General features: G+C 43.0%; 2 protein-coding genes across 5 annotated transcripts in view; one reads left to right on the top strand and one right to left on the bottom strand.

The window, feature by feature from the left end:
• Window positions 1-797: 797 nt before the first annotated feature.
• On the top strand, window positions 798-13,388 carry MEAK7 (MTOR associated protein, eak-7 homolog). Of its 2 annotated transcripts, XM_068203141.1 has the most exons (9): window positions 798-957; window positions 1,161-1,275; window positions 2,385-2,561; window positions 5,091-5,321; window positions 5,784-5,928; window positions 6,563-7,003; window positions 8,198-8,316; window positions 9,097-9,276; window positions 10,303-13,388. In XM_068203141.1, the coding sequence occupies exons 3-9, from the start codon at window positions 2,394-2,396 to the stop codon at window positions 10,435-10,437; spliced, it is 1,419 nt and encodes a 472-aa protein (XP_068059242.1). In that variant the 5' UTR covers window positions 798-957; window positions 1,161-1,275; window positions 2,385-2,393; the 3' UTR covers window positions 10,438-13,388. The 2 variants fall into 2 exon arrangements, with proteins under 2 accessions (XP_068059242.1, XP_068059241.1); XM_068203140.1 differs by lacking the exons at window positions 798-957; window positions 1,161-1,275; window positions 2,385-2,561 and adding an exon at window positions 3,839-3,898.
• Window positions 13,305-22,194, bottom strand: part of ATP2C2 (ATPase secretory pathway Ca2+ transporting 2) — a 27,177-nt gene continuing 18,287 nt past the window's right edge. For 2 of the 3 annotated variants that reach the window (XM_068203133.1, XM_068203134.1), the window contains 12 exons: window positions 21,027-21,128; window positions 20,311-20,467; window positions 18,519-18,689; window positions 18,140-18,237; window positions 18,001-18,051; window positions 17,264-17,430; window positions 16,537-16,605; window positions 16,340-16,456; window positions 15,578-15,725; window positions 14,897-14,992; window positions 14,453-14,594; window positions 13,305-13,787 (listed from right to left, as the gene is read on the bottom strand). In XM_068203133.1, coding sequence (XP_068059234.1) covers window positions 13,675-13,787; window positions 14,453-14,594; window positions 14,897-14,992; window positions 15,578-15,725; window positions 16,340-16,456; window positions 16,537-16,605; window positions 17,264-17,430; window positions 18,001-18,051; window positions 18,140-18,237; window positions 18,519-18,689; window positions 20,311-20,467; window positions 21,027-21,128 — 1,431 coding nt within the window. In that variant the 3' untranslated portion in view covers window positions 13,305-13,674. Of the gene's footprint in view, window positions 13,788-14,452; window positions 14,595-14,896; window positions 14,993-15,577; window positions 15,730-16,339; window positions 16,457-16,536; window positions 16,606-17,263; window positions 17,431-18,000; window positions 18,052-18,139; window positions 18,238-18,518; window positions 18,690-20,310; window positions 20,468-21,026; window positions 21,129-22,194 lie in introns of those variants that run through there. The other variant, XM_068203135.1, reaches the window with a different exon arrangement.

Genomic DNA, 22,194 nt, shown 5'->3' with positions numbered 1-22,194 from the left:
TGCACATGTGTGTATTGACTACACACAGGCACACCCAGCTTTTCCCTTCCCAAAGCCCATGAGCTGCTGTTTCCAGCACAGATCAGGGCCAGCAGCACCTTCTCCCAGACCTTTCTGGGACCTTCCCAGGATACTTTTTAGGATGCTTTTTAAAACACTTCAGCACTGGGCACCCCGCACCTCAGCCCTGACAGGAGCTGCGAAGGGTGGTTGCTGTGTCCCAGCTACAAGCCTGAATTTTTACTGTTTTTAAAACACATTTGAGGGCCAGGGAGGGCTGAGTGAAAAGGGATGCCTCAGGAAGAAGGGTCTCCTCAGGAAGGAGGGTTCCTGGAAAAGCAGGGTCTTCTCAGGGAAGAGGTTTTCCTGGAAAAGCAGGGTCTCCTCCGGGAGGGTGGTTCCCTAAAGGAGAATCTCTCAAGGGAAAAGCGTCCCCTCACAATGGAGGCTTTTCCCAGGGTGGAGGGTTCCCTCAAAAAGGAGGGAAGGGTCCGCTCAAAAATGAGGGTTTCCTCAGGGAAAAGTGTTCCCTTAGAGAGAAGGGCCCCCTCAAGGCTGAGGAACCCCTGATGGAGGCGGGGTGGCCGCGCTCTCCTGGTGTCCGGAGCTCTCCGGCTGCCTCCTCACCGCCTCCACTGAGGGCCGCGGCACCGCCCGCCTGTGCCCTCCGCATCGCGGGGACAACACCGCTGCTCCTCGCCTTCCCTGCCTTCCTCCAACCTTTCCCTAATTCCCTCTGCTTCCTCCAACCATTCCCTGCTCGCCTCGCTCCGCCCGTCCCTCCCCGTGGCCGAGGGCCGGCCCCGCGCTCCGCCCCGGCCGTGCGGGCGGAGGTGCCGGATGGCGCCGGCCGGGCTGGGGCCGGTGTCACAGCCCGGGGCCCATCGGGGGCTATCGAGGGCCGGGCCGGGGCCGGTGTCACAGCCCGGGGCCCATCGGGGCCGGCCCGCCCTGCCGGTAAGCGAGGGGCGGGCAGGGGCTCGCCCCAGCCCCGGCCTCCGCCTCATTGCCGGGATGGGGCGGGGAGGCGCTGCCGCCGGCTGCGGAGGGATGGGCAGGGCTGAGCTGAGCTGGGCACACCGGGAATAAACCTTTCAAGACCCCTTTTCTCCAGCGGTTTGCTGCTTAAATTAACAACATCTCCACGGTCTGTCTTCTAGGTTACAGTGGTTTCCGTTCAGCCCTCGGTGTTTACCCCTCCATCGGCATCTTCCTCAGGCAAACAAGGCTTCAGGCCTGAAGGTGAAGCAGCCACAACCCGGCTTCTTGTCTACGGTAAACAGAGTTAAGGACAGAAATACTGCATTGGGCTCAACAGTGTGTCCTTCGGAGGCGGCTGAAGGGCTGCGTGATGGGCTCCTCTACAAAAGAGAAGTGTCAGGAAGGACATGGCATTTGCAGGAAAAAACCCTGCAAAATGATGGTTTTGTTCCATATCTGATATTTTTTCATATTGTCATCCCAGGCTTGTGTCTTCCCCAGACAGGTGGGGAGAATGTTGGCAGTGGTGGCTGTCACTGTGGTCAAGGTGGAATGTGGGGATTCAGGTGCTGTTAGGTTTGTGCTGTGCTGCTCCAGGGAGAAGGGCAGAGCACATGGCCCAGACAATGCTAAAAATTAATCTGAAATGCAGGTGACTCCTGGGACATTGAGAGATAGTTACATCACTAAAAGTGTAAAACAAAGAAACCCCAAACCAACCCCTCACCACCATCTTTAATTCTGTGGGTACCAGCTCCCAATGATGGATTTATTGGTTTCACATGAATCTATGTGTTTTTAATGGGTCTTGAGTTGTGTCCCTAAATGTTTTTGTCCCTTTGTTTCAAATTATTTTTGTAGTGTGTCCATGAAAAAACCCACTCTCGTGTGATTTTTCAGAGACTTTGCAGTGATGGTGTTTTAGTGCCACATCATATTGGCAAACTTAGGTTCAGTCCATTAATGCACCAGAAAGATGCAGCATAATCTGTCATAACTAATCCATTATCTGACTTTGCTCTTCATGTTAGGGATGTATTCCAGCTGTCAAACTCACGGTCACTTTGTGTAAACTAATTTTACCGTTAGATCATATTGGTTTTTCCATCTGATAGAGGCTTCACTGAGGTTTGCATTGGTGGCCAGGGTGGTTTTAGCCAAGAGCTGTCAGACTGTCAGCTTTTAAAGCACAGTTACTGTTCACAGATGTTCTCCAGGTTCATTAAGCCTTGGTGAATACAGAGACTAAACAGTAGTTTTAATAATTTCCTGTAAGGCTGCTAATTTGCTCTTCTTGTAAAGCTTGCACTGCACTGTTAGTCTGTTTGATGTGTCTTTCATGGCCCTTGTGATACCTTTCTGTGTTTAATGTTTCTTTTTGATGTTTTTTCTCTTTGCTTCAGGTTGAAAAGATGGGGAATGCTGAAAGCAATGCCTATCAGAATCACCTTTCCAGATTTCTTCCTGAGGAGCAGTCTGACATTGATGGACTATTTGATACCTTATCAGGATCCAGTGGCTCAGCTGGAGCAAAAAATGCCAAAGCTGCAAAGAAAACTGTGACTCTGGCAGCACTACAGGCAAGACAGTCTGTTATTCATGATATATCTGGGGTGTAGTGCATTGAACAGAGTTCCAGAAATAAACTATAAAAATGTGGTGTTTTTTTAAGGATTGCTCATCTCAATTTAATTTTCCGTGTTTTGGGGCAAGATGGTTATTTAACTTTTTCTTGCAGTTTAACCAGAGTAGTGGCTTTCAGGTTTGCATTTATCTCTTAAATTGCACTTTTGGGTCCATTTGCAGCTTTTCTAATTCTGAAGTAAGTTAGATTATATGGAAATATTTTCACAGAGACATGATAAATGGGAAGAATATTTTTACCTCCGGAGTCTGTAGTGTGGGATCATTTATAGATTGTCTTGAGAAGCTGTCACAAAGTCAGTTTTTATTTGGTTATGCCTATCTCCCTCGACATATCAGTGTCTCTAATCTCTTCACTTGTACTAAAAGGAGAGAATTCAATTTGACTTGATTAAGCTGTGGCTCGCTGTTTTAGCTAATTAACATGCGTTATGCTTCTGATTAACTTTGCATTCATTTTCTAATCAAGAAAAGAGAAAAATGAGTCATTGGGATCCTTAATAACTTCAGCTAGTCAGGAACTAAGTGGCCAAATGAATGTAGTGGTAAAGTGCAGTTTGATATATATTACACAGATAATGGAGTCAAATTAAAACTCATTGCAAGCAGCAGGTTATTTTAAGGTTTTCAGCAATGCCTGTGCATACAGACCAGCTTCAGCCTTCCTGCAGCCTAGCTGTTTGTGAGCTGTCACCAATTTTTGGAACACCAAGTTTGGAAATGATGTTCCTGCTGCCTGGTTTTTCAGCACTAGGTCATCCAACGTCCTTGGTGCCTGTTAATTGTTTGGGACCTGGCAGAAGTTCTTTCTAGGTTTACCCCAGATTAGTGTGATCTTTGATGAACATTTGCCTTTCCCCTTCCTGCCTTTTTGTTTGCCAGCTTAAATCAAAATTTTTTGGAAGACTTCCTGTAGGTGCAAGGAGGATGGCGATGGCATTTCTGCCTTGTAGGTGACAATGCTCATGGCCTGGACTGAGATGTGACAGATTTGATCCAACAACAATCTGGTACCACTGGTGAGGCCCCAAGCATCTGGGCCAGGACAGGCTGCACTGCATAGCTTGGGAAGCAGGTGGAGCAGGAACCTCTTGATAATTTCATGAAGCCTCTTTAAAACAGGGGTTCTAAGCTGTCAGAGGTGTGAGTTAGATGGTTATTAAGGATTCCTGTTATACACACCTCCTTTTTTTTCACCCCAGGCCCACTCTTTGGAATAGCTAGAAACAAAATGAAACATCACAGTGAAGTGGTGGGATTAGGTAGGGAGTAGGTAATTCAGCAGTATAAAGTAAAAAACCCTTGAGTATAATGTTTTAGTTGTGTTCCCTGCTGCCCCTCCCACTTCAGGCTCCTACAGGATTTTTAGAAAGCCTCTCAAAGACAGCTGTACCCCCTGTGAGCATCCCTCCCTCGCTGTGGAGCGCTCTGATGGGAAAGGCTGTGGCTGCTATTTCTGCTGCTGCTGGAATCAATGGGAGTTGTGGCACTGACATCAGTGCAAGCAGCACAGAGCTCAGGATGCTGGATCTCTCATGCCCAGCAACAGCCATTAACAGCAAATAGGAGCAGCCCAGGTGGCTTCCCAAGAGTGGTATTGAGCCAGGAATCAGTAATAGCAGCTCCCCTGAGTGAAGCTGCAGTTGGGCTTTTAGGCAGGTGGGGCTCCGCTGGTTTCAGCACGGTCCCCACTGAGCTATGCCCCGTGTGGAAGAGTCAAGTCTTCATCAAACCTCTGTGCACAGCGAGGACACTGGGTAATCACGTCCTCCTCAATGCATGTACTTGAGATGATTTATTTTTAAACTGTGTCATTAACTTGAACACTCTGAAAGTTGAATCCAGAGTCAGATCTTTCCCACAGAGCTGTGATGAGTGATGATGTATTCCAGCTAGATTTCAATTCAAATGGCCAAGCATGCAATCCAGATGAGTAAGTGCTGATTTTGACTCTCTTAACACCAGGGATGCTTTTTAAAAATCAGGTGATCTGTGCTTCAATTAGCTGCTATGCAGGGGGAAATTTTCCAGGATTGTTTCTGCACATGTGTGGGGTTAAACACTACCTTGAGGCCAAAACTGACATATGAAAAACACTCCGCTTAGTTTTGAAATGAGCTGCACTATCGAAAGCAGAATTAAAACACAATTTTGAATGTTTTGCTGGCAGAGCTGTAAACCTTTGCACCAGAGTTATCACTGAGAAACCCTTTGCTAATATCCAATTAAGACTTTACAGTGTTGATTTTTCTGAAGGCCGTGTTGTTTCTAGAAAAACAGTATCAACCCAAATCACTAAAAAATCACTATAGAAATAGAGATTTTTAGTTTTTCTCTTGGCGAAGCAGTTCTTTGACAAAAATGTATTGCTGATAGTACATATTGCATGTCAGCACAGATTAACTGGAACACATCAGTTATTCTTCATTTGTAAAACTTGCTCTTTGCTGTTTCTCTCACTGCAGGCACACACCCGGGAGCCTCTGCCACAGCCAATGACTGCTCGTTTGTACAATGGAATGAAAAGCATTGACCTGCCTGGCAAATCATCCGGGCTCAGTGAACAGATTGCTAAGGAGCAATTTGTAATTTTTATGTCAAATCTCTTAAAAGGGAATGCAGATGAGAAGATTAGCATAATAATGAGAATGATCGACAAGACGGGAGGGCCTCTGAAGGGCAAACACATCCAAGAGGTAAACAAGCAGTTAAAGTGTGTTGGGAGGACAGTAAGAGAACAGGTCTATAGTTAAGAGTCAGCAAGGGCTGTGGTGTGGATGGTGCTTCAGGGAACTGAGTAAAATGCTTTCTAGAACTTTAGTTGCAGGATCAAGTATGTAGCTTTTGAGATGTCACCGAGTAGTAATTCACTAGCAGCTCCTACACTGCAAAACTTGACCTTCCCCTCCCTCTTTCATTCCCTGTTTTATGGAGGTGTTTTGTGAAGTAACATGTATGAAATGCTTTGATAAAGGATCCTTTTCAAGGCCTATGACACTGAAATAGCATTTCTGAAGTTCCTGACTTGTCATGGCAGATGTTTCTGCCTTTGGGATTACAACGTCACTACTGCTTGACTTTATCTTCAGACAGTCCTTTGAAGCTCTTGGAAATTTCACTTAAGAAATACCAAAATGGTGATGTTTTAATCTTTTAAGTTCACAGAAGATCTGATCACATCTGTAGTCCATGTACTGAGCTACAGGAAGGAGCTGAAAGGTTGGAGTTTGGAGAACACAAGGGATTCCTCAAGTGGAGTCAAAGCTTTGGCTTCTGAGCTGCTCTCGGAATTGAAACTTCCAGGTAAGCAGCCCTGATTCAGCTTATCCCAGAGCTTGTGTAATCAGTGATCTCATGAGAATTTCTCTCTTTAGGTCACATCTTTGAATTTTAAGGGTGAGACCAAAATTTCAAACCTAGTGCTTAGAAAATGACATTCAAATTTTATTTATTTAACCTTACCATCTTTCTCCCCTAAATTCAGGTGAGATTTGGTCTGAAGTCCTAGTTTGTCATGGAGCATGTCTATTTTACAAATACCTGACTTGCAAGTGATAGGAATGGGCATCTAAATAATATTTATTTAAATAAAATTTATAATGTATTTTTGGCTATGTCCTTTTATAAAGCCTAGGTCTATCTTTGCACTGTTGTAATAACAGATTTTGCTGTCTTGTAAAGAGCACTTCATGAGTTGTAGCTCGAAGTCTGTCTTTCTAAATTATGACAGCCCAACCAAAGAATGCCACAGGTAGAGGTTTCTCAGTTCTATGGTTGCATTTGTTTAATGTAGTTGACACTTTACTGTTCCAGGCTCCTTTCATATGTGGTTTTCTGTCCATTACAATAATGGACAATTATGTTCACACTTAAAAATAACCTGATTATTTTCCAGATGGGGAGACTTACTCCTCTCCCTGTATGTCTTTTTCTTTAGATGGTACAAAACCTGTGGGTTCTCAGCTCCTGGAGACAAATTTTGACCAAAGTGTCATTGAGGATTGGGTGTACCGAGTTCCCCAGATCTCAGTTTTCCTCAGTGTTGTCATCAGGCAAGGCCTCCACGTCCTGCATTCCCTCCCAGACCAAACCAACGACATCCTCAACCTGGTTCCTCACTGCAAAGGCATCAAAGGAAGAGGAGTTGTCAGCCTCTTTGACATCCCAGCCATCATCTACATCAACTCCCACCTGCCTGCAGAGATGCAGCACAAGTGGCAGCTTTTATTTTCCTCCAGGCTCCATGGGGAAAGCTTCTCACAGCTGTGTGCCCACATAGTGAACAAAGGCCCTTGCATAGTGATCATCAGGGACTTGGATGGTTTCCTCTTCGGTGGGTTTGCATCTCACTCCTGGGAGGTGAAGCCACAGTTTCAAGGTAAAACTCACTTTTTTGCTTTAGTATCTCTGGTAAATTCCCTGGTTTTGTACAGGCCTAAGAATCCTGTCCCCTTAATGGATACTGTCCCTTTAATGACACAAATTGTTTCTTACACTTCCAAGTGAATTTCTCTGTGGCAAAAAATAACACTAATTTTCAAATAATATAAAACACATGCAAAGTGTTATTCTTAACATGGCAGTCAGGCGTGTTACTGATTAATATAGTTTGGTATTTGATAAGGCTTTTAAAATTGCAGGACTTATTGACCACAGAACAAGTTGTCAGGGAAATCTGTCAAGCCCTGTAGCTGCTTAGGTTGAAAATTAAATGAAAATGAATGAAGTAGAGCACAGATGATGAATTAGTGTCTGAATAATTTGTCCACAGGATGGCAGTCCTCCATCAGGAACACCTGAGCCTCCTCTTGCCGTTTGTGCACTGTCTTTGTTCCCCTTCTAAAATCCAGCAGCCAGAAAATTCTATGGACAAGCTAAACTTCTTGTTCCCTTAGAACTTTGAGGGAGAAGGGAGGAAAGAATGTTTGTGATAGATTTGTGAAGAAAAAAACATGGCCTTTGGGTATTTGGTGATGTTGGGAATCCTTACTCTGGCTACATTAGAAACTCAATTCATGTTCTAAATGAGTATTTGAAAATTACCACTTCAGACAGTTGGTATTATAATTTTTTACACTGATTACACATCCCTTTCCTTGTATTTTTTCCTGATAGAGAAACATACAAAGACTACAGGGCAAGCACACCACAGGTGCCTCTGAATCCTGAACTGGTCATGGTGAAAATTGCTCTAAATCATCGACTCTGAACAGATTTATCTATCAGTGTAGTCAGAACTAGGGATGTCTGCATTCAGTTCATACAGATCTGTCAGCTGGCCAGTTTTAGGTGATATAATGCAGTCTGGGGTAGGTGACATAGTGACATAATGTCCTAGTGGTGCCTCTGACTCTGCCCTTGATCACAGCCTGTAATTGCATTGATTTTTGTGACTGCACAGAGTTAACTTAGGATAAAAAGTAGATCTAAATCTTGATGGGAGATGAACTGGATTTCTGAGATGGCAGCTGCTGTCTTTGAATTATTCAGCTTAAATTATTTTTTCTAATTTACATGTAGGCAAGTTAGTGCTTGATCTTTTGTCTGACCTGAGATGCTTCTCTGTTTGCAGGTGACAACAGATGCTTTCTGTTTTCTGTTTTCCCCACTCTGGCTGTATACACATACACAGGGTACAATGAGCACTACATGTATTTAAACCATGGCCAGCAGACTATGCCAAATGGACTTGTGAGTATTCACAAATGATGATTTAGAATTTGGATTTGTGGCTGGTGTTCGGAAGTGTTTTGTGGGTTTTTTTTGCCTTCCTGAGAGCAGATTTATTTCACTTGTTATTCTCTGAGGAAATTTGCATGCCTGAAGCAGCACAAAACAGTGATCTGTATAACTGAGGATTCTTCCACTGGCTGCTCTCCCTGCCACAAGCAACTGCTTTTGGAATTGTGGAGGAGAAAGCCCAGCAGGATGAGACATTACAAGTAGCTGCTGCTGCTGTGTGGTGACAGTGGCAGGAGCTACTCCTACTCAAATTCACAAATGAGCTCTCCAGATGCAGAGGAGTTTCTACAGAGCTACAACACACCACCTGTCTTGGAAATGCTTTACAGTTTTGGAGCATTATGTGCCCTTAAATCTAGAAAAAGTGAGCAACATCAAATGACATTATTGGTTTCTGTAGATATTTTCCTAAATGGAAGGAGGCAGCAAACCCGAGCCCTGCCACTCTGTTTGAAATGGAACTTTTAATAGTCAATAAACAAAAGCCAGGAGCTTAATTTCTGACACAAGTCATAGATATTTGTATTCTGTGAAGCACAGAGGTAGGGCAGTATCACTCAGGTAAATTTTTAGTATTCAGGAATAGTAGAGGTGGGTATCCTCTTTTTTCACTTACCCACAGAAGTGTGGCATAAATACTGACCACAGCAGCTTACTCTGAAGTTTCCTAACTTTCCCAGTCTGTTTTCCCTGTGCAGGATGTGTTTAATGTGCTGGTTTTCTCCTCAGGGTATGGGTGGGCAGCATGGCTACTTTGGGCTCTGGATAGACAGTGACTACGGCAAGGGCCACAGCAAAGCCAAACCTCGCTGCACCACCTACAACAGCCCCCAGCTGTCAGCCAAGGAGGATTTTACACTGGATGCCATGGAAGTTTGGGCAGTGGGAGACACCCCTGAGAGTGCAGGGGTAGGTGAAATTGTGAATTGAACCTGTGAAATTGCGTCCTGGTTGGAACAGAAGATGTCACAAAACCATGAACCAAAGCTCATGGTTGCAGTTTTCTGTTTAAACACTGTCTTTCCATGGTAGTGAATAATATTTTCTTTACCTGGCCCTGTGGTGCCATGTGTTTTATAGCACCAAACAGCAAAACTGTAGTGGAATTATTGAGGTTGCCAACAAGAAAGAACATCGGGAGCCATGAGGTGATAGAGTCAGAATAGCAGTATTTTGAATTTCAAAAGGCCTTTTCAATATTGAAGAATGGTCTCCAGGAGGAACCTCCTTGGAGGGGCTCAGTAAAACCCAGAGTTTCTAAAAGCACTGGAAATTCTCAAGTAGTCTAATCTGTAGTTCAAGAAGAGACCCAAAAGCTTTCTTTATCAGTAACTTTAAATTTACTGTTGTTTTACCATAAATTTGTGTGAATAGGTTTATGCCAGTCTTTCTGCATTTAGTTTATTTTTGGGAATGAATAGGAGCCCTCTCTCCAGTCTCCTCTATCCCTGCAATTTATTGTCTTATTAAACTGTCTGTTTAGTCTGTACAGTTTGGTGGGATTTTAAAATTTATTTCTTTTTAATTTTCACTTCTTTTCTTACTAAATTCATGTACCCTGACTTCACTGGACACGTAGCTCTAAGTAGAAACAGAGCAGACTGTTTACAGAAATTGTTGAATTGTAACTGGATCTCTTTCAAAACTCACATCAGCACTTCAGACTGAGGTAGGGTTAACCAGGATGTCCTGGATGGCTTGTAACCTGAATAAGCTTGAAATATCTCACTGTCATCTTAGGAAAAAGTTTATGGCTATTTTATGTAGCTGCAGCAGTAAAAATCATTTGATGTATTTGTGAATTTTGAAATTGGAAATAACATCTCTGTTGTGCCAAGCTTGCAGACCACATCACTTACAGACTTTTGAGTGTGTCCTTTCCCTGTAGCCTGATGTTGACGTTTTAAATTGACTGTATTTTATTTTGTTTTGAAGAGAAAAGGTAAGAAGAGTATCCTGGATGTGGATCCTCAGGCTCAGGCCTTGCTGGAAATGGCTGGGAAAAGCCGTCAGAGCGAAGGTCTGCGGGAGCCCATGGAAGAGGAAGAAGGTGATGATGATGAGAACTAAGGGAGCCACAGTAACATGTAAAAACTTCACTTTTATTTGCTTCGAGTGGTGATGATGTTCCTTGGACAAGATATTTTTTCCTTCTTTTTAACCTAATTGTCTGGGACAAAGCTTAAGCCTTGTACTTGTGTAATATTTAGGTTCAAAGCACTATTCTGCCTGAAGGGTTTTGTTTGGGGAGGACAGAAGAATTAACCGGGACAAAATCATTAGGCAAGGCTGAGCTCTAGCTGAATATGAATCTGCTTTCATTCCCCATAGATCATGCCTGCACACTGAATTAAAAGCAGCAGAAGTTATTGACAGTATGGCTTTCTGTCCTGGAGAATTGATATGTACATAGTTATATATTTATAAAGCCTGTTCAAGGCACTGATTAAAGCTCTTATACCTCAACTGCACAAATTTATTTGCATGCAATGAAATTAGTTAGCAAAGCTTACAAACTGTAACAATGTCTTACACTGGTGAACATAGAATAGTCCACATGATGCCATATGAAGGGTGCTATAAATTTGCATTGCTTCAGTTAAAGCATTAAATTTCAAGCTTTCTAAGTCAGATTTTCAGTGATTCCATGTGAGCTGTAGGTTGTTGCACAACAACAAGTTGTATAGTACTACACTATCCCTAGTGCATCTCACTTCATCTGTTTCTGCAGAAAGTTGTCTGTTGCTTTTTAAACTTAGACCAGAATCATTGGAGCCATATTTATCCTAAAAATACCTCCAGCAGAATTCTCTAGAGAAGGTACATTCTTTAGTAGCCTCATGAGACTGGAGTAAAAGATCAGGCTGTAAAAAAGGTTGAGTAAGAAGCAGCCACACTTAATTGAGAATAGGATCTACAGATACCTTGTGAAAGAAATAAAAATCAGGGTTATGTCTGTAAAATGTTTAAAAAAGATTGCTGTACACTTTATTTCCACATCAGGAATTATTACTCTGTTATGGAAAACTGTAAAATTGTTGGGGTTTGTGCTCTGTTTTGTGACTGTTCACCAGTTTTGTCAGTTCTCTTATACGTGGGACTTTTTCTCCTTGAATTAGTTCCCATCTCTCAGTAGTTGTTAGTTTGACCTTGCTAATTCTATGTGTAATTAACTTGTCAAAAAGAACCCTGATTTCTACCAGGGGCTGCAGTTTCTAACTCAGCAACGAGTGTTTGGTTATCAGTGTCTCTGATTGTCAGTCTTCCTTCTCCTGAGGAAAAGGACTGTGTCCATTCCCCTTTGTCCTGGCATGTCTTCTTTGCAGCTTAGAGAAAAACAGTAGAATTCTATCATTTCTGCTCATGTGGCTTTCCTTAAAAGTCTTTCCCTTGGTGTTTTCTTGTATGAGATTTTTCCCCCACCTCTTGTTTTTCATAGGGAGCCAGATTTGAATATTCTGAACAATCTGCACTTGTGCCTTAACGTAGATGTCATTTTTAAAAATTATATTAAACAACATGAATTTAGCCCTGAATGGAGAGCATGAAGAAATCACTCCAGCCAGGTATCCTAGGACTCAACTGTGTGTTTTGTGGAGTACCTGAACTAATGCTTGGGGCATTTACATGCTGTTTGTTCCAGTACAGAGTGCTGTGAAAGGCCTGGGAGAATGTCCTTTTATGCTGTATTTGCTTAGAGAAACCAGATAATCTTGTAAAACACAGAAAAAAATAAGCATCAGAACAATTGCACTGATACTTTTGTACAGTTTTCTTCTCTCTATATAAAAATAATACTAAAAATATTAAATTTTCCAATGTAAGGAGTAGTAAGTACTTTATGTTGTCTGTAAGTGTGGCGATAGCAGTTTTTGTTTGCTCCCACCACGAGTCTCCGAGGTCATTTTCACTGAGCAGTGACTAAGCCTATTAAACACTCCCATGTAGATGGCATACAGGATGAGACAGTTGAATTTCTGCAGTTAAACATAAAACAAACAGCTAGGCTTTATTTTCCTTCCATTACAAGGCAGAAGCTTGTTTTTGAGAACTGAAACCATCTGCAAGGGTATAAAAAATTTTACAAAGCTGCTCTCCACCAAAAGTATTTCAGTGGCCAGGTTTTCTTTGATTTTTAGTGAGTATCAGTATAGCTGTTTCTTTCTAGATTATAATCCTTTTTGAACTTCATTTTGTGACAATCAGCATACCATTGTGACCTCTGAAATTGTAGTTTTTTGACAAGTTTGTGTCTGAGACTCTTCATCTTCACTTTGAAGATGTTAAGCTGGGGCAAGAAGAAAACTGACACTGGCACTTCAGCAAATGTCTCAGTGAAGCATTATTTACTAGGACACCACTTGATCCAACCAGTAGATGGGATTATTCCAAATTGTTCTTTAAATGTAAAAGATGGGCTTGGGAAAGACTCAATTTTTATTTTAATCTGAACCTAATGATTAAGAAATCTGGGCTTCATGCTCATGCACCTAAAAATGTCCAGAAAGCTTTCATCAGCAGTGGGCTTAGCTATGATCTGAACAGCTCTGTCCCTTTTGTGCAGTTTTGGCCCAACTGCAAAGCCCAACATCCCTGCTCTGTTCCTGACTCATCTTTCTTCTCAGGCTCTTTGGAAGTGAGTCCCTTTCCCATTAAATCCATCCACTGCTGAGCGTTGGGTCTGATCAGCCTTCCCTTCTTCTCCTGACAGTCACACAGGTACAAAACCTGACAGCTGAGGGTTGGCACTTTGGCTCCCTGCTCTGTTTGACACCTCCCTTGAGTTTCCTTGAAAGTCTTGCTGAGTCAAGCCCGGGTATTTGGGAATCCACAAACTCTACAAATTGAAGGAAAAGAAATGCTTCGAGGCAGGTCTTTTCCACTCTTCTAATGAAACATTAAAGGATGTGTCTAAATCACGAGTCTCACTCAGATACTTGTCTGTAACATTTTAAAATGTAGATTTTATTAATAAAAATGATTTTGATTTAAATAAATAAAATTTCAGTTTGTGCACAATAGATTTTTCTGTACAGGTGTGAAACTTTTTTTGTCTGGGACTTGCTCAGCCTTCTGGAATACAGATCAGTGTTATAAAAATACACCTGCTCTTGGTTTAAAACGGGAGCCACTCTGGAGGTATCTGCAGACAGCTCACGTGGAGCGGGTAGAAGAGTCTCTGGTGAAAGCACTGTTGGTACAGCTGCACTTTTGAGTACCTTCAGGAAGGGTGTGGGTCACGAAGCCATGGATTGGGATTATCCAGCACCACAGCTCTGTTCCAGGTGTGTTTTAGAGCAGTGTCGGTCAGTTGTGACGTCCCTTTGTGTGCTTTGGGGGGCAGCAGCGCTTTTCACAGAGTTTGACCAGCTCGGACACCACGAACACTGAGGAAGCCAGGCCGGTGAGGAACAGCAGGTCTGGGGGAGGAGAGAGTGGAGGTGAGCTCAGCCGGGCAGGAGTCCCAGCCAGGGCTTTCCTGCAGCTGGGAATTGGGCTGGTGAGCCCCTGGGTACGTGTGCCCTCGCAGTGCCCTTGCCAGCTGAGAATTAGGGACACCACTGCAGCAGACAAGGGCCACCAACAGCTGGGATAGTCCCCTTGGAGGGTGGAAGCAGGAATCATTTGTGATCCCTGCCCCCTGCTTATGACACAGCCTAATGTAGATGGAACACGGTGTGGTAGAGTGGTAGAGTTTAATTTAATTTTTAAATTAAAATCGGTGTTCCATTTCAGCTGAGAAACTGAAGTTTTAACTCAGCTCTTTCCAAAGGGAATGTCTGCATAATGACCTGAGAACTATCATCATGCAGAGCTGGAAAGTCTTGGCATGTCTTCATCTACTTGCATTTATGTGCAGTAAATCAAAATTCAGAATCTAAGCTGGGATAATATGAAATACTGCTACTATTTGGGTACAGCTCTGTGTAAGTACACAGAGATTGGAGCTGTTGGTTGATTTCCCCTTCCAGTGATGTGTTGGGAGCTAACAGAGCAAACTGGGAACATCATCTGCTTTCTACAGTCACTCAAAGGAAAAAAAAAAAACACAACAAAGCAAACCATTATTTATTTTGCAACTTACCTAACACTCCTAAATTCTCTGTCTGGAAGATCTTTTGCAGTGGAGGGATGTAAATAACAGCCAGCTGTCCCAAAAATGACCCAAGCACAGAATACAAGAACATGCGGTTTCGGAAAAAGCCAATTTCAAATATCAACTTTGTCTAGAAAAGGGAAAAAGAATTTAAAAAGTAGTTTTTCCCAATCTCTGTTGGAGCTAAATGTCACCCTGTTTCTTTACATTTCACCTCCATTACTTTTTAAGTTACCTAAACAGTAATTTAGAGCTACGTAATTGAATGTGTAATTGCACTTGTGATGCATAATTTTATCTGTAAAAAAGTTGATAAAAATCATACTGCTTTAAATAACATTAAAAAAACCCCTTACTATGCAAAATGCTGGTATTCTAACGTTTATGTTTGTGATTTGAGACAAGAAATTACTGCTGACAGAGCCATCTCACCTGAGAGCGACATGTCAGGGCATTGAAGAGGTCAAAAAACACAAAACAGGTGAAAGTCATCGTTGTGGTTCGAGGAGTTATGCCCCCTTTTGGATTCTGGAAGCACACAAAAATTCAGGAGTTAGTTTACCCTTACAAAAATATGCCAATTCAATAGAAGAATTAAATGTTCCCTTTAACATTTGGCCCAGTCAAACCAAAGGGTAGTAAAACAAAGGAGTAAATCTAGTTCTAGCTATTATAGGTAGCATTCAGTTCTCTCTGCTAATTTTAAAGTTTATGATCTTATCAACCATATTTTAAATTCTTAAACTGATGTGGACTTTGAGTAAAGAACTTTCTAAATTAAATTACTGAGACTTAAAGTACCAGCAGCAATCCATTGTACTTGGCATTTTCTGCTGGGAAAATGGAAAGCTAGAGGTGAAAAGTCTCTTAAAGTATTGATGCCACATCAAGTAATAGGTTTCCCATTCTGGATTGGAAGGACCAAATTAGAGGTAACAGAGGGAGGCAGGATCAGAGCTGGGAGCTGACCCTGCTTTCTCAGCCCTCTGCCCACACTGAACCTTCCCATGAGATAGATTCCAGAAAGTCCTTGTCACGTCCTTCAGAAACTGCCCTCACTTTGTGCTCCACCCACCCTGATGGAAACAAGATCCGAGTGCAGATTTCCCTCACCTCCTTCCAGAAGACAAAGAGGGTTCCACTGATGATGATGATTGCTGACATGAAGATTTTCAGGATCAGGGATTTGCTGAGGATGGTGTCTGTGATGCAGCGGGGGGGCTGCTTGATGGTGTCCCTGTCAACAGGTTCAACCCCCAAGCTGCCTCCAAGAGAAGCAGAGGGATGTGTTAATTAATGCAGGGTGTCCCAAAATGTTCATCCTGAGAAAGCAGGATGGAGCTGGAGGATGCAATTCTTTGGAACACAGCGTGAATATTCAAGCAAGGTGACATAAGGCCCAAATTTGCCCAAGACACTGATACCAAAGGTCTTTTCTGCATATTGAGCTGCTAAAATAGCATTAGATCATCAGACCACCCCAATGTGAGAGCTGACTCTGAGAGGGTGCATAACGTGGAAGCTGTAATTGTATTTAGCTGTAGTTGTAATTAGCAGTTGGATGAGGTTCCTAAGTCTTGTGTTTTGGGGCATATCCCCACTATTCCCTGGCCATTCCACCAGCAGGTGGTATTTTCAGGATAACAGGCCATTCCTAGTCAAAAAATGGAATAGTTAAGTGATTCCACCATAAACCAGGAAAATACAGAAAACCTCAAGTAAATGTGAAGTGCTTTTTGAAAGACCAGGAGGGAACAGGAGTGCAGCTTGTTGAACCACTGGTGATGATTGATGAGGAATCACAACAGTTTGGGTTCCTAGGTCACATTCAGACACATTAAACAAGATTATTTTGCTCATTGGACTCTTCCATACCTCTGTGCTGGCGGCCCATCCATGATGATGTTGATCCATAAGATCTGCATAGCATTGAGTGGGTTGGGTAGGTTGAGCACTGTTGACAGTGTAATTAGGCTCAAAGCTGAAATACTCCTGCAAAGCACAGAACATTATTCTGCAGGGCTTCACCCTGAAGGTGCTTTTCACAGGAGCTGAAGCGAACAGGAACTTACGTGCTCAACTGGAACCGGACAAAATTTTTTATGTTGTAAAATATTCCCTTTCCCTCTTCTATTGCATTCCTGGAAGGGAGAGGGGATTTTGTTAAGTCAAGAGCACTCATACTGTTTTACTCCCCATGACACTCAAAACACAAATTGTCTTTTGTAGCCCTTATTTCAATGGAAATTCAGAGCCCAGCTCAGGAGGAGGTTGCCAGTGCAGCTTCTCATTTACAATTCCTTTATCAACGAGTAGATCTGAAAACCTGGGTCACATGGCCAGGTTTTGGTTCATAAAGCAGGCCTGGGACCTCTTTATATACTCACTGTACCCTGCCCACTCCCTCTGTTTCTATGAACCAACAGAGCATTGCAAATTATGTTTTTCCTCTGAGCTTCCTGGATGAGGCAGAGTACAAGGTAGAATCATAAAGGTTGGAAAACACCTCCAGGACCACCTCCAGGTCCAAATTATGACCAAAAAAGCTGTGATCTACCCAGACTTCTAGGTGCTCTCAGATCCCCAGTTAGCTACAGCAATGAGGAGCCAGGGCTTTCAGGTGAAAGGTGGCTTGGTCAGCACCACTTGGAAGGAAAGTCAGCGCCATGCATGCAACTTAAGACGAGTCAGAGCCACCCTGGGACTCTCCACTTCCATTCCCAGCCCTCCTCACACAACAGGCTTGCTGCAGCAGCCAGCCAGAAAAGAGCTGAAGAGTAAGAAAATCTCCAAACCTACATGACTTTTGAGAAGTCATCGTCCACGAGGATCATGTTGGCAGCCTCTTTGCTGACGTCTGTCCCCGCTCGTCCCATGGCGATCCCGATGTCCGCGGATTTCAGGGCCACGGCGTCGTTGACACCGTCCCCTGTCATTGACACCACAGCACCAGCCCTCTGCAAGGCCTGCGGGAGGGGACAGCTCAGAGGCTCTCAAGCCACAACATGAACAAGCCATGCTGGCGGTTTCAGACTCTGGACTATTTGCTTTGCTCTCTTTCTGTATTGGAAGATCAGAAGGTCTGTTGGACTCTGAGGGTAAAACGGACTCGGCACCACACTGAGGACAAAACTCAGACCAAGAACTGGGAGGCTGTTTTTTCAGGAGTATAGGGGATCTCACAACTCCAGCAGAAGTTAGAAGAAGGGAGTAAAACCCTCAGAAATCATTCTTCTGATGTTGTAGTTGCTAATACCTCACTAGGTTTTTTTTTTTTTTTGTATGCCCAGGCCCAGACTTGCAAGAAAAATCATAAAATCATAGAATATCCTGAAGTGGAAAGGACCCACAAGGATCATCAAGTCCAATTCCACAGCTAATACCTTCAGAGAAACAGTGCCAGTGCTCTAGCAGGGGTTTTACAGTCCTTTAGTTTGAGCTGATGCTGCTGGGGAAAACCAGATAATCCAGAGAACCGAGGCTCCCTCCCCCTTGTTTTTGTGAGGTGTACAATGAATTTCAGAGGCTCTTAGTACCTTTATTATTTTTAGTTTGTGCTTTGGACTTGTTCTGAAGAAAATGGAAACCTGAAAAACCAAAAAAGACAAAATATAATCTCGTATTAGGTGGAAGCTATTGGAAATAGGCTTTTTTTAATGTAATCAAAGCCATTACATTTTGGACAGTGGAGGAGAGCTCTGCCTCTGCCAGTTGGTCCAGCTCCTCCCCAGACATGGCTTTCAGCTTCCCATTGCACAGACCAATATTCTGTCCTGCAAAGAAAAGAGGTACTCACACTCAAAATATTAGTGGATTCTATAATCCTAGCAATGCTATCTGTGTCTTTTAAGAGTCTTACACTGAGATTCTGCCATTTCTGGTGCTAAAATAATGGAATTAATTTACTGGAATTTGGCCTAGAGTTTGTAGCTGCTCTATACTCCATTTAATGTTTATTTAAATGGAAAAGCAAAAACTCGGTGACCTTTAAAGCCTCTACTGCACACACAAAAGCAATGATAAAGTTGTTTATTAAGGGATGAAAGTTTGGTACCTATGGCCACAGCTGTTTCCAGGGCATCTCCAGTGATCATCTTCACTGACACACCAGACTCAAACAGGATTTGAACAGCTTCTCTCACCCCAGCCCTTGGGGGATCAATTATTCCAACCAGACCTAGAAATGTTAGTTTGCCAAGTTCTGGACCTGAAGCCAAAGCAAGTACTAGTAACAGAGAGGATAAAAAGAGCACAAGAGTAAATTGTTAGTGTTGTATTTCTGTGCTTTAAAAGGAATATTTTGAGAAGATATTAAATTGCCTGTTTCCCAGCAGAAAAAGTCATTAAAAGCAGATCTTTAGTCATTACAATCAGACCTTGTATAGACACTATAAAAATTCAGTCCACATTTTTATAAATTCAGTCCACTAAATAATAGTTTCTCTGAATGAGAGCATTTCTGTTTGACATGTTTCTCTTAGGATTTCTTTCTTTCTAATTTTAAGCTGTCTATCACATCTTCCCTAAATACAGATGGATTAAATCTGGACAGTGTTATGTTAAACCAGACACTGTTAAACTACTAAGTTAAACAATAGCATTCCTGCAAAAACTTGCACTTCTTTTAAAACCTAAAAATGTGAAATGTAAATTCAGTTAAAGCAGTGAAACTCCCACCATGTAAACATCCAGGCTCTGAACATTTTGTCTCTGTTCCTGGTGCACACCCATTATCATTCAATCATTCTTAAATCACTCAATGATATTTTGCCAGGGGTTCATGTCAGCGTTGCTTTGATGATGGAATCAAAAGCTGCAGCAGCTGCCTGAGTTAATCACTTCCCCTCAGAGCAGTAATTTGCCATTGCCACAAGGGCAGATAATTTGGATATTGTAAATCAAGCACTGCACAGGAGCTCCTAACCACAGTACACAGGGTGGGAGAATCTGTACATTGACTCCACCATCCTCCAAATCCAGCTGCCAAGGCTTTTCCTCATCTCCTTACAAGCTGGGAATGGTGTCTGTGTCACTGTGTGAAAGTCTGAGATGTTTCTGAGGGGATGTTCCTGGTGATGAAGGAGGTGACACGTGGATAAAGCTCCTGTGGGCAGTGCATTGACAGGCAGTTGGGATCAGGAGATGGAGAGATTTTGGCCTAGCAAAGGATTGAACCGAGCTTCAAACAGCAATCTCAGCACCCAAATCCATGTTTGGAACTCCTTCCAAAGTGTTGCTGCCTTCTCCAGAACCAAAAGTTGGCAGAGCAGCGCTTTGATCGGGCCCAGCACAAAGCTCTGCAGTGCAGCACCCAGAGCATGTCCCAGACAATCACAGCCCCCCATGGAAGAGAAACACTCACATTTCCAGTGCTTATTTGCAGTTCCTTTCAAACTCACTAATTTAAACCCAGCCCAAAAAAACAAGATCAGCTAGCAGAACTAAGACACAGCCCTTGGCACTCTGACAAGTGTTGAGAAGAGACCATGAAAGTGATGCTAAGAGCTGAGGGCTTTAAGGTGAAATGGGAGATTTAGATTGGAGATTAGGAATAAATTCTTCCCTGTAAGGGTGAGGAGACTTTGGCAAAGGTTGTCCAGAGAAGCTGTTGCTGCCCCTGGATCCCTGGAAATGTCCAAGGCCAGGGTGGACACTGGAGCTTGGAGCAACCTGGGACAGTGGAAGGTGTCCCTGCCCTTGGCAGGGGTGGGATGAGATGAGCTTTAAAGTCCCTTCAAGCCAAACCATTCTGTGGTTTTGTGAGGACTGAGCCTCTGCCCATCCTAACCATAAAAGAGCAGGAAAGTTTTAGGCCAGATAAGCTGTGAGGGGCAGTAAGGACTGACCTCGAAGTCCTGAGGAGCCCATTCTCTTTTCTTCCTGCTGGTAGAGGGCTTTTTGCTGGGGTGTGAGTGACAACGAGATGCCACCGCTGTTGTACAGAGTGCAGTGCTGGATAACTTCCTCAAATGCTCCTTTCATAAAGTAAATATCTTCCTGATCCTTGAAAGGAAGGAGAAAATACACTTTATCCAAAAAAAGGAGCACATTTTAAATGAGTATGTCTTTAGGTAGAAAAGATCCTATTTCCTCTTTTACCTGTTTCAAGAGATGCCCAGGAGCATATATTATGAATAGGATGGGATATTTTTGCTCTGGCCATTTTTCATGTTCAGCCCTCACAGACAGCATGGTAATGAAAAGCTTGGTGAGTTTTTAAACCAGAGCATAATATCAGCCAAAATGAGCTCCTTAACCCAGTAAGGGATAAAGGGCCAACCTTTTCTCCCAAACACCAGACCTCTCCCTCTCTGTCAGTTCTCTCTGAAAAACTTTTGTTTTCCTGCTTGAGCCACTGCATGAAAAGTATTCCCCCTCCCATTCAAACTCAGTTTTACAGGCTAAAAATCCACCCAAGCTGGGAATTTTGATGTTTGTTCCGTTTTCTCCCGACACAGTTAACTCCTGAAAACATTATTTGCTGAAGAGATACAATTTCATGCCCATTGTTGAGGTACACAATTAGAAACACGAAACCAGCCCCTGCCTCTGTTTGCTTTACCTGATTTTTCAGTGTGCATTTCACAGCCATCCACTTCTGCTCGGAGCTGAATGGAATTTCCTTCTTTCTTACATAAATGTCCTTTATGTCAGCTAATTCCATCTGAAGCAAGGTAAAACAAAAAGAGCACTGTAAGGCTGGGCATTGCCAAAAGCTGGATGTATTTCCCATATCACAAGGATTGACTGTTGACTCTGACCTTCCAGGCTGTCAGATACCACAGAGCTCAAGAGAAAACACGAGGAGAGCAAAATCCATATTTCAAAACATTTCTTCCCTTTTGGTGTGCCTGATATGGGATAGATTAAACTGGAGTTTGAAGCTTGAGTCCTGATACATTTTTAAAGAATGAAGGAGCTGCTCTGCCTTTTTGTGAGGCTTTGGGTCAAAGGAGGATCAAGTCCATTCCCTAAACCTATGGCCAAGCAATGGGCTGAGCAGATTTCTGGGTTTATTTTCTGGGTTATTTCCCAGCAACTCTACTTGAAAGAAGGGAAATAGCAAATAACAGAATGGTCAGTCGTGGATGTGGTTTTGAATTATTTCCTGATGAATTACACTCAAAAAGCAATTCACAACAAAACCTTTCAGTCCGAATCAATACAGTCCTGCTCCAGCAGAGTGTGTGGGTGTTCCCAGGTGGGAGACACTGGAAGCTGCTTTTGATCACCTCTGTCCCCAGCTGCCACCAAACCAAAACATTAAGAAGAAAAATAGGAGAGACACCCTCCCTCATATTCTGCTATTGCTTGGCTGCTGAATTCCAGAGCAGGAGGAAGGTTTTAACTCAGCATTTGGGGAAAGGAAATGCCATTGTTTAAAAAGAAAAAAAAATTAAAAATCATTATTTCACTGCTAGAGTTACGAGCTTTAAAAGCAGGGGGTAAGATCAGATGTTTGCTGGGGCATCATTTCATCAGGGACCTCTTGTGCTTCACCTGAGGGCTGAGGCCACAGCCTGGGTGACACCGATGAGGTGACACCTTGGGGTGTTTCACAGCCCTGCCCAGCAGTGTGAATGCAATATTCATAAAAACATCTTGTTTTACATAATCATGACTAGGAAAAAGTAAAAGCCAGCAGATGACCCAAAATGAGGGTGACCCTATGCCATGCAATCTGGCCTGGCCTGTTCCTGCCCATTTTTAACTCTTCTCTTCCTCTTGGA

Source organism: Anomalospiza imberbis, chromosome 12 (genome assembly GCF_031753505.1).
Source record: "Anomalospiza imberbis isolate Cuckoo-Finch-1a 21T00152 chromosome 12, ASM3175350v1, whole genome shotgun sequence".
Classification (NCBI taxonomy): domain Eukaryota; kingdom Metazoa; phylum Chordata; class Aves; order Passeriformes; family Viduidae; genus Anomalospiza; species Anomalospiza imberbis.
This window is presented reverse-complemented; position numbering and strand designations above follow the sequence as displayed.

Coding starts and splice junctions, on each gene's coding strand:
- MEAK7 (XM_068203141.1), top strand. CDS start 2,394: ATGGGGAATGCTGAAAGCAATGCCTATCAGAATCACCTTTCCAGATTT. Junction 2,562..5,090: donor TGACTCTGGCAGCACTACAG/GCAAGACAGTCT, acceptor CTCTCACTGCAG/GCACACACCCGGGAGCCTCT. Junction 8,317..9,096: donor AGACTATGCCAAATGGACTT/GTGAGTATTCAC, acceptor TTTTCTCCTCAG/GGTATGGGTGGGCAGCATGG.